The sequence below is a fragment of the Spermophilus citellus genome, assembly GCF_964194105.1.
Source record: "Spermophilus citellus genome assembly, chromosome: 9".
In the NCBI taxonomy this organism is placed as follows: domain Eukaryota; kingdom Metazoa; phylum Chordata; class Mammalia; order Rodentia; family Sciuridae; genus Spermophilus; species Spermophilus citellus.
Window position 1 is genome coordinate 77432623 of NC_138191.1, and position 12175 is coordinate 77444797.

Here is a 12175-nt window from a genome sequence, read left to right on the forward strand (position 1 = left end):
GTCCAGGACCTCTGGAAGGGCATTTAAGAGTTCTTGAGGTCCAGACAGAAAATTATAAGGTAGAATATAGTGTAATATTCTATTAGTCCATAATTTGCCTTTGGTCATCTCAGCTCCACCCAAAATACTTTTTCTCCTATTGAATCATTAAGACTTAAAGTAAGTTTTCTACTTGGTAAATTACATGCAGTGGACCTAACATTCTCCCCATCAAAGAAGTAAATACCAACTGAAAGGACAAATCAGAGGAAATAGAGGATCAAACACAGGGTTTATATGAATGTACCTGTTATTTGTGCTTCAGTCATTGTGATTGACTTAGATTTTTTCATGGACAAGTTTGCAAGGACTAAATATGTATATGTTATTATATGTAACCCTCAAGAAAATTGAACCCCTGAATGATATTATATTTACTCTAACTTAATATATTATTGAGAAGCTTAGGTAAAGGAGACTTTCAAACAAAGAAAATATGTAAATTGTCATAAGGAAAATATTTAGTGCCTGTCCTCTACTCTGAAGAGAGTAAGTACTCAGTAATATCTTTTAAAAGAAAAAAAATGTTTGAATGGGTGGGTGGGATAAAATAATCAATAATTGATTATTGATCTTAAAGATAAAATAAAAATTTTACATTAACCCCTTAATAGCTGAAAATCACAGAATATCTTAAAATATGTGTTTTGAATAAATATTTAATAATATATTTGTATAATATCCCCCCAAACATATATTTTTTTAAATAAAACACTCTTTTTACTGAATATATTGTAGGAATATTTTTTTTGTGTGTGTGAATTTCTGTAAAACTGGATTTATGTTGAAGGACTATTTTTATTAAAATAACTATAACATTTAATACTGAGATGACAAAAATTAATAAATTCCAAATTTAAAATATTCTATCTTCAACCATGTCAAAATGATAAGTTTTGAAGACTGTATTGCAGTTTTTTTAAAGAAGTCCAGTAATATTTTGACCTTTTCAACCTCATTTAGGAGGTATTATATTTCTCTTTTTTCATTGCCCTCAGAGAAAAAGAAGCAGACCAGAGACTTAAAACATACCTGACTGAATAGGTCAGCCTTTGAACACATTAAAATGAAGAGTCTGCTTTCAGCATTACATTTTGGCCAATTTTGTAACCTGAATTTATTCTTATTTGTGACATTCTGTTACTATGGAAACATACTGTAAATACCAGATTTCAAATTGTTCTTCTTTTGGGATCATTCATTTAATTTTCCTTTTACATCCATTTACCATAGGTAAAGTCTATATTTAAAGTAAATCATCTTGAGGCTTAGCTACATTTTGGAATAAGTGAACTAACTGGTAATAGGTATTGTACAGTGTCCATCAGCATAGTAGACCTTATGGTTTATTTATTTATTTATTTATTTTTGCAATTGGTTGAAGTGCAAAAGGGGCTTAAATATCAAATGTGTATCAAGAGGAAATAAAAATACTTGAAAGTTTGATTAATGCTGTCTCTTGATTTTTAAAAAAAATGATTGAGTAGGAGGCATATAGTACTTGTGTGAGACTGAAAGAAGATGTTAAAAATTATATTGTATGATGCTGGTATGTAAGGGGAGAGTATGGGTGCGCTACACATTTCAATGCCTTTTAAGCAGAATAGTCCTTTGATCCTGGAGACACGCTGATGACAAATGACACTCATTTTGACACTACTGAGCTTTGGAGTTGTGCAGAAGAATAAAAAGCTGAAGTTGGCATTGGTAATAAAAGGAAAAAGTGATGCAGTTTTTGACCCCTTAGAAGAGCAAGGCAGTTTCAAAAACATAATTATGTGTTCAGTGGTTCACAGAGGTGTACCTCTGCCTATTCTAAACTATCACAATGAAAGAGACAGCTTAAATAAACTCCAAGTAACAGTGTTCCTAGTGTTTTGACAACACATTATCTATAGCATAGATGCCTGTGTTACTGCACAGTAGCTTATAGAAAACAATGCAAACTATGCTTCTCGTATTTTACAAAATAGTGATGCCTGTTTCTACCATGGAAACTGGAAACTGCCCTAGCCTCTTGCTTCAGTTGTCTATAGGAGCTTTTCTGTTTTCTTTTAGAGTAGATAAAAATCATCGATTAGCTTTATTAGCTGAATATCAATCTGAATTTTGGACCAAGGAACTGGCAGTTCTACAGGTTTGACAACCATGTCCTTTCGGAAATGTGTATCATTCCTGTTGCAAAGGCCAGCAGCTCTTACAGCTGGGCTTTTAATTAGGTCTCTAGGGGGTCAATGGAAGAATATTGGATATGCCTGAGAGAATTTAATGGCAAAATGTAACTCTCAGTGAATTTGTGTCAAAAAATAAAGTTCGTGAGGAAATTTTTTTTTAAATAACTCTACTTTTAATCAACTTTCCAAAATTCATTTTTATAATTTTGAAAATAAAAAGGCAAGAGAGATTCTATTCTAGTAATTGAATCTGAAGTCCTTCCATATATTCTAAAGCCTTTTTTCCAAATTGATTATATTCAAATTCTATCTTCAATAAAATTATACTAATATAATATTAAATATTGGAGAGGCAATGGGGAACTATTGGAACTCTGATATATTACTGTAGGATTAAAAAGTAGTACAAACATTTTGGAAAACTGTCTGGGAACTTCCTAAAAATGTAAACATATGCATACTTCTTAGTAAAGCAATTCTATTTCAATAAATGTACTAAAGAAAAACAAATGCATATATGTTCACAAAAGCACTTGGATGTTCTGACTGTGGAAATTTACAGGACAGTGAGTTTTCTCTGGTTGTGGAGAGAGGTGGCAGAGTATGGGAGAGCAGTGTCTGAGATTGGAGCCTCTGATGACTCATGGCTGTGACATGCAGAGTCCCTGGGAAAGTTTCTGGGCCTTTGTGCAGGATGCCTAGCTGCTGTAGTAATGCCCTTCATGAGGAGGCTCTGTGCTAGGGTCTTATCAGCCTCAACCTTGATCTCAGACACTCAGCTCCTGGAAATACAGGAACTCTTGTTAGACACCCACAATGTTTCACCAAGTTCCACTGCTCCTGAAACTGTCTACATAACAGTAACTTTAAACAATAGACTTTCTTGAAACCTATACAAACCTCCTAACACTGCACATAGAAACTTAGTATATAACTGAGGTGTAAGCTGCATAATGTTGCAAACTCTGTAACCTGCCTAATGATATAATGAACAATAATGTACTACTGATGCCAGTGACCTAAGGGTAACCTATTGATATAAATAAAGCCAGCAGCTTGGACAAGCAGCTATTTTGCCTCTGTATCTTGTCTCTGTGTCTCCTTTGACTTCTTTACCTCGGATCAGAATGTTGTTGGTAGTTTTATTCGTAAGAGCAAAACATCAGAAATATTAACAATTGTAGCATATTCAAACAAGTTAATTTTAGCAATATAAAAAGTAAAGTATGACTTATGCAATATTATGAATAACTATTGAAATTAAGTTGTGAGCAGAAGAAACCTGTCACAAATTATATGAATTTTAAAAACAGACAAAACTGATCTATGGCAATAGATGCCCATATATTGAGGATATTTTGTGGTTAAGGCTATTTACTGAGATAAAATAATAAGTGAATATACCTGAGTGAAAAAATATTCTGTGTCTTGATCTGGGTGGTTTTTGCATACATGTATACATGAGTAAATATTCCTCAGTATTTATACTAAAAATTTAAAAATTTTATATATGTAAATTATATGTCACTTTGAGAAAACAGCAGGAAAAACAACAATTTTGCCTAGGAAAATGTCTTACTTTATCAAGTCACCTAATATGTTGCGAACTGAGCTGAAACATGTAGAGAAGGATTCTCTTGTAGGTTTAATAAGAATATTTTTAAACATAAATTATCATTTGTGGAACAAATTATCACATGACTGGAGGATTAGTCATTTTCAAGTTTATTCTCTAGTAAGAGAAGTACAAGTAAAGTAGTATATATAAAGTAAAAGACAGTAAATTTCTCCTAAATATATTATCTTACCATCTGCTTTGCTTCCATCTTCCATCAGAAGTTTTGCAATATTAAAGAATCCCTTTGCAGATGCTAGGTGTAGAGGTCTATCTCCAACTTCACCACTTACATTTACATCAGCACCAAATTTCAAAAGGAGGCGGGTTACCTAAAGGAACCATTAACTTGAGATTAATGCAAAGAGTCAAATAATAAAGGGAAGCTTTCAACCATTAAAGAACACTTCTATAAAGCTTTCTCTTAGATTATTGTCACCAGAAAATAATAGAAAATACTAACTCAACTAGATTGAACAACAAGGAATTTATTATTAGATTAGTTAACAGTTAGTCCTAAACCAGAACAACTGCAGGGTTGATTAATACAAAAGCTTAAGAACATTGTCAGAATTCAAGTTCTTTCTATCTGTTCTTCCATGCTCAACACCTTCACACTACCATCCTCATGGTTTCAAGAGAACTTCAGCAGCTCCATGTGTTATAAACCAAAGTCCACAGAGTAAAGCAAGAGACTCCTCTAGCTTTTGAAATATGAGATTTCCTTTTGTCAAATCTTTGCCTCACAATGGAAAGGTCCTGACCCAGTGATTGTCTGGAGTCGGGGCTCTGTTTGTGTTTTTCCACAAGGAGAACAGCAGCCGATTTGGATTCCAGAGAGATTAACCAAAACAATTTCTACAGAAAAAGAAGATAATTTGACTCAAATCCATAACAGCTGATATCCAGAGCTCCAGCTTGGCTATTCTTACATCTGCGACAGTGATTAACCAGGATGCTTTTTTCAATATCTATTTTATTATTGCTTTTTCCCACATCATAAAGTTCTATTTCATTTTTGAGCTCATACAGACCTAGGTTAATGTTTTTCTGATCAGTTTTATTTTTTGACTGTGGAGTTTTTAAACATTGCAATGGAGATTTCACCTATGTAAAGCTACAAGGCCTTTACTATTGTCTTATGTGTTGTATGTTACGTGTGCACACTTCTGTTTTGTGTTGTATGTCTGTATGTGCGTATGTCCATATATCATATATGAGGAGCGCTCATGAATAAATGGATCCGAATTTTTTTTATTATTCACATGATTTTAATGGTTTAATTTAAATTGGGTAAACAGCTGTTGAGGATTGTTTTAATATGTGTACAAATAAGCAGGTTAACAAATCTGTTTGTTTACTTTCACCTTTCCTTTTCATTATATTTAATAATTCTGTTCAGGATAATGTAAATTGTTCAAAAAATTGTTTTCTTAGTACCTGTTGGAATGTTACATAACTTTTTTTAGTATCATTGTCAGAATTCCTATCTTCATCCCAGTGCCAGTGAAGACAAGATGAAACAAAAATACAGTTTCTTCGATAGTTATCACAACAAACTGTATAAACTGATGCATCAATGAATAATAACTCAACAAATAATGCTCAATCACTGAGTTGATTTATTTTGGGAGGAAATGGACATATTGATAGATTCCTCTGTTTTGAACTGCTTACAAAACTTGCCTGGACTATGTATCGGTTGTATGCATTGTGCTCTATCTGTTGATGCAGCGAATTATGGTAGTACTGGCGTATCTTAGCTGATGTGTCACCAGTGTTGCAATTTTTCCTAAAGAGCCGTCAATTGCCTTGGTGTCGTGGCATTTCTGTATCCTCCTCCCTTCTACTAGTGATGGTCTAATTTTGGGGGCCAACAGAGGTGAGGCAAAGAACCTCACCCCCCCACTGGTGCATAGGCCTATCCACAAGTATGGCTATATGCTGGACCGGTAGTCAGTGACGGGTATGATCCAATTGCAGTGGTATCAACCTAAGACAGGAGGCTGACGCCTAGAGGTCAGTTTTCCGATGATGGGTAAGAACCATATGTTGAATTGGACAAACCTAACAGGCACGGTCCCTAGCCACATTGCTTGTTGCTTAATTAAACAGAAGGGGGGAGATGCTAAGAGCCACAGCCAAGTAATATGATGCATGGCATTTTTGGTTGAAAGGTGATGCCAGCTAGCCATTGAGATGATATGATTATGTTAAGATTTGCATTCATATGGATATTGGACTCCTGCTGTTCACCTCGGCCTGCTACAGGACTCCTGGAGACTTCCCATTGGTTGGGGAAGTGCAGTAGGAGGGAATTCCGGGGGAGGAACTTCCTCTGGGGTTCCGGGAGAACACCGCGTGTGTGGATCGACAATCTTTCCCGGGGCGTATGGGGCATTGGCGGCAGTTTCAAAAATAAAGTTTGTTCCTGTTTGAGTGGCTCGTGATTTTTGTGCCCAGCCAGACTGCGGCAGCTGACCCTATCATACATAATGAATTTTTAATGTTGAGTGGCAATATAATAAACTAAAGAGTTAATGTCCAGAGGAAGAGAGACCTAGAATTAGAATCTTATTTATATTAGCTGGGTAACCTTGAGAAAATAAATTAATTTCAGCCTAAATGTCTTCATGGATAAAAAGGAAATGATAATAAAACTTAACTCAGGGGTCATTGTGAGGATCAAATGAGATAATATGCTTAATGTGCCTAGGACAATGACTGACAGATAATATATGTCCTCTGTTATTTTAAAAATTTTCAGTGAATTGAGACAATACTGTTTATCATCCCTGTTTCAAAGTTATTGTGAGGACCAGATAAGATATAAGGAAACTTTGAAAAAGTTAAATTTTGGCTTTAAAAAGCCTACTTTTGCCATTTTCTTTCTTTAGCATGGAGTTTTGACAGTTCCATAATGTAGATCTTCATAGTACATAGTAGTGCTTTCTAAAATCACCCATCATCTTCCTGAACAAGGTTTTTCAAATTCTTCTTTAGCCAGAACTTCACTTGAGTCTTGATTTTCATGATGGCTCCAGGCATAGGCCACTGCTGGCCATCGTGCTGATGGAGTCCTGGATCTGGATGTGTACAAGTAAAGGAGAAACAGCAACAGTAATCTGGGCATCTTCCCCAACTGGCTGTTACTCCATATCCAAAGGGACAGAGAAAGATGACATGATAACTTCATCTTCCTGGGGTTGTTTTAGATAATTTATGAGGATCCTTTGAATCACTTACATATATGCTTAGGAATTCACCAAATAATTTCCTTAAACCTGACATTGCCTCCCGGAGAATTTCAAAAGTCACTTTAGTGATCCTAAAATATAAGTTGGGATGTATGTGTGTGTCATTAAAAATAATAGGGAAATGCCCCTCAATTATCCTGACCACAAAAGTATCAAAACAAAAGTGAATTCGAGCTCTAGAACTATTTTTGGCTTTTCCTATTCAGCAGTCAATATATGTCTTTGGTAGAAATTTCTCAAAAATATGAGACATTTGGTAGAAATTCTAGGCAAAATATTAGCTGGATGGGATATGGGGAAATTATTTTCTACTGAGTGTAGTAGGTAAGAGCAAGAATTCTGGAATTAGGCTTCTATTTATTACCTATGTCACCATGAACAAATTATTTAAGCTTTTAATACTTCAGTTTCTTCATTGCTAGAGTGGGGAATGAAAACAGTTCTCCCTCATAAAGTTTCTGTGAAAATTAAATAAGTTTTTAAATGTAAAGCACTCAGAAAAATACCTAGCACTCTAATAACTATTAGGAAAAGTGGTACTATCAAGGTAATATGTGAATCTTATCCTTTTGTTAGGTAATAGGCAAACAGAGACTTAATTCAGGAGACATTAGAACAGCAGAAGTTTAGTCTTCAAGAACTTTGTATTGGTAAGCAAATATTTCCATTTATGCAGACTCTGTAAATTCTGATTATGTGACTTTATAATGGACAGATTTAAACTATCTCTGAAATCGATTGTCTATTAAGCACTATTATTATATACCTAGGAAATATTGTTCTTGGTACAAAACATCTATTCGTCCACTTAAAAATAAGCAAATAAACAAATGGCAGGGAACATGGCACATTAGGCACATTTATATATTGAATGTACCATTCTCCTTGTCAGCATATTTTAGCAAATGACAACAGCCTCCATAAATTACTTATGTGTTGCCTTCATACATAGAGAAAGTGAGTCCCTTATCATAAAAGGGCCATCCACATTTTAGCATAATTTTATAAGACTGTGACTATATTTTCAGGGAAAGTAAACAAATTTAGCTGTCTACCCAATATGCATTGAGGCTCTTTATCTTTCTGCTGGTTTATGAGGTTAATCACCAAAGAAGATGACTCTACAAGCAGCATGCATTGTAAATATTCTGTCTGTGCCTGAAGCCAGAAAAATATGGAATATTTCCATCACCTGGGTTTCTGGATCCTACATTTTCAAACCCATTTTCAGTGCCTGGCTCTCTAGTTCACTCCAGTGTACTCTGAACAGCACATCAATGAAATGAGCATTACCCGTCCCCCCCAGCTACAGGTCAGTTTTATATGACCAAAAGGGTCCAAGTATATGTCAGCAAGCAGAGAAATAAAGGTATAATAAGTAGGACAGCCAGGGACATAAGAAAATTTAGCTTTCAACTTTGGGTCTTTAGGCAGTACTGTGGCATGTCCTTCAGGAAGTTAAAAGGGTGTGATTCTCCATAAGTAAGTGAGTCAGGGGAGAGAAAACAAGGGGGAGTGAAAGTGGTGAACAGTTATGTTTGGTTATTCACTTATGTTTATATTTGTTTTATTTGATTCTTTTCAGTTTCTTGAGAAAACAGCTAAAGAGTAATGCTTGAAAGCAGTATATACAAATTCTGTCTTTCATGATGGATTTTAGATTAGAGCACATTGTCTTGAATTCTGACTTTCCAATTTAGGCAAATTGCCTAGATTTTATGACATTGGTCACTGATTGGAGAGGAATAACAAGGTGTGCTCTAGCAAAACAAAACAAACCTGGACTTTGGGATCAGATGGATCTGAGTACATATTTCACCTTTTCTATTTATTATCTGTATGACTCTGGCATGCAATCTGACCTGACTGAACCTCATTTATATCATTAGTAAGAACATGGAAAATAACAACTGATTTCAGATTGTGATTAAATTAGAAAATGATGTTGATGATGATGATGATGATGATTCGTCTTTGCCCCTGGAGGCTTCCTCTTCCTTGTTTTCTTAGCTTCTAGAAGCTGCCTGAATTTCTTAGATTGCAGCCCTTTTCGTGCATCACTTCACCCTCTTATTCTATTGTCACATCTCTCCTACTACTTAACTTTGATTCTCTTTCCTCTCTTACATGAACCCTTGAAAATCATTAGGCCTAGTGAATAATCCAAAATAATCTCCCTATCTCAAAATCCTTAACTAGGTAACGTCCGCAAAACTCCCTTTAAGGTAAAATTCATAGAAATTAGGATGCGAGCATATTTCAGGAGATATTTTTTTTCAACTTACAACCTCCTGTGACAGTAGTAAAGGGGAAATAAAGTTTTTGTAAGGCATCTTTGTTCAGAGAACTGCATGCAGGAAGAGCTTTTATGATTTGTTATGTTGCTATTGTCATTAGTATCATCACAGTGATATATATTGAGCATTTGAGAAGAAATATAGATCTCATTATAACACCATCCCTCTAAAGTAGTTACTATTAATATCTTTTTTCCCATTTCATAGATGCAGAAGTGAAGATCAGAGGGGTTACATAACCAATGAATGGGTCATAAGGCAAGGTAGGCACTTTTTGATTCAGGCTGAATGATTCCTGTGGCTGCACTCTTACCAAAGCACCCTACCACCTCCTCTGTGACTAAGACTGTCAGTAAAAATGAATAATATGGCAGCTGTAATGTTCATATGGATCTATAGGCTCTTCAAGAATGGGGCTCATGAGAATATGGCAAAAAAAAAAAACATTCAGCAAGTATCTTAAATAGCCTGTCTTCAGTGATAGGACATTTGAACAAAATTTGGTACATTGGAACAGAACCCGTCTTTGAAAGTTTTGCAGCCAGACTTACCTGTTCATGCCCGTAGTATGCTGCAATGTGCAATGGAGTGAAAAAAACTGCATCTTGAACATTGACATTAGCACCATGTTGCAATAACACATCAGCAGCCTGGACAAGAAAGAGATCTCGATTAGGGACCTCTTTGGGGGATCTATTACTCAAAATTTAGTTCACAAACCATGTGCATAACTGTTAATTAGGCTTCTCATCCTGAAATACAACCTTTTCTTCCATCTCCCTTCCACCAAACTTTCAATGCCTTGCTTCTACCAAGAAAATAAAGACTAAGCCTCTTCATATAACACATAAGTTCCACTCAATCTGATGGTTTTCTTTCTTAGTATATCACCCATTACACTCTTTCATAAACACAATTTTGTAGTCAAATGTATAGTCAACTGTCACTTATTTCCTACTCCTTGAGGTGCTGCTCACATTATTTTGTCAGGCAGAAATTCCCTTCTGCCCAATCTACAGATGTTTAAATCCTGGCTAAAATGTCAAAATGCCATCTCCTCCAAGATTTCCTTCCTTTCATTGACATCTGTTTGGTTGAAATGAAAGCTTTCTTCCTTGTAATTCACATATAACTTTAATTCATGTCATTTAGAACATTTTTCACGGATATACATATCTTATTATCCCTACTAAAGAGCAGATTCTTGAAAGACAACTATATGTTAGATCTTTATCTTACTCTAACGTTTTGCCTTAGAAATGGTAATCAAGAAACATTTGTTGAATAAATGAAAGAAAGAATAAGTCAGTGAAAAATACCACCAGGAACCCTTGGCCAACTGTCTTCATGGAAAGCCATGAATTAGCAATTATAGAGGAGGAAAAAAATATTTTTTCTTTACCTATCAGGTTCATTGACTGTGGCCCTATATATTAAACTGACAAAACACAGATTAACAAGAAAAAACAAATAGAAGTTTATTAACAAGTACATTATCAACACAGATAAGAGCAATCAGTAATGAGTAACTCAAAGTGGTAGTTTATATAGCATCTTAACAAAAGTGCAGTAAATTTTGCAGAATAGTAAAATAAAGGAAAATAATCCTGAGCTAGTAGGGGTAGTAAATTGAAGGAAGGTAAATATATAGGAAAACTAGTAGAACATAAGGGTCAGCTTTTGTCATATTGGTTATGTAGCTTAGGACCTGGGACCTAAGCTTTCTCCGGGTTTAAAGGGTCTGCAGTTTTCTCTGGTGTGAGATTTACTTCTGTTCATCCTGCTAGAGATGGGAGGAGAGATAACTTTACAAATTTATGTCCTACTCTTAGGCAAATAGGAGGAGATCAGAGACTCATCTCATTCTATTTCTCAAACAAAAATTATTCAATATGCCTATGTGGCATACTTTAGGGTATCCTTCAAAACAAATTTGTCAGTTTTTAGGTTTCTTCTCTCAAAGACCTATATCTTAGTCTTCTTTTCTAGACAACAGATTGGATTGCTTCCATCAGATGTGTTCATTTTCTATAAGACTTTCCTGATGTACTCTTCTTCAGTTGGTAAAATGACATACATTTGATAACATTTTCAAGAGTCTGTTAGAAGAAAAAACAGAGAGGGTACCTAAGCTCAAGTAACATATGTCTTATCACCTCTTCTGTTCCTCTAAGCAAATATCCTAAGTCAAATTTCCTTATTTGTATGAATCATATCCCTTCAGAGTGTGGCCATATATATTACATATTGTGCCCTTGTATTTTAAAGAGGTAGACAATGAAAATCAAAGGCATTAGGAATTTTCTCAAGGTCACAGGGAAAGTCAGTGTCACCAGAAAAGTGACTCTTCAGTTTCTTGCCTCTCATTTTGTTTGAGTACTCTGCAGTTTTAAATAGCTCCTTTATTTAGTCACTTATTTATTTTCTATTAAATAAAATTTATTGTGCATGTTTGAACTAATACTGTTATTTTATAAAAAGGACAAGGAATTCTCATGGAACATCTGAAATTGTTGGTGAGTCTAAACAGATAAACAGGTGTACAGGCTTCTATACATTCTCAGAATAGTGCTTTTGCTTATATCCAGATATTGCTAAGTAATGACAACATAATAATAAACATTTATGGAGGCAATAGTATGTGTCTGTCATTGAACTTAATTCATCAATGGTATTAGAGTGTATTCTCTTTCATATCAAAACACATAAAGATAGATGTTCTTCTCCCAATTTAAAGGTGAAGAAACAGCTTCAGGGAGGCTAGTTAACATATTTGAGGTCAAAGAGCTAACA

The 12175-nt window shown here is 34.9% G+C and overlaps 1 protein-coding gene across 1 annotated transcript in view; it reads right to left on the reverse strand.

Annotated features, from left to right (window-relative positions):
- Positions 1-12175, reverse strand: part of LOC308655620 (serine/threonine-protein kinase TNNI3K) — a gene marked incomplete at its 5' end in the record, with an annotated part of 300765 nt that overhangs the window by 193157 nt on the left and 95433 nt on the right. Inside the window, 2 exons of the mRNA XM_081305672.1 lie at positions 4022-4160; positions 9934-10032. Of these exons, the coding sequence (XP_081161798.1) occupies positions 4022-4160; positions 9934-10032 (238 nt within the window). The remainder of the gene's footprint in view (positions 1-4021; positions 4161-9933; positions 10033-12175) is intronic.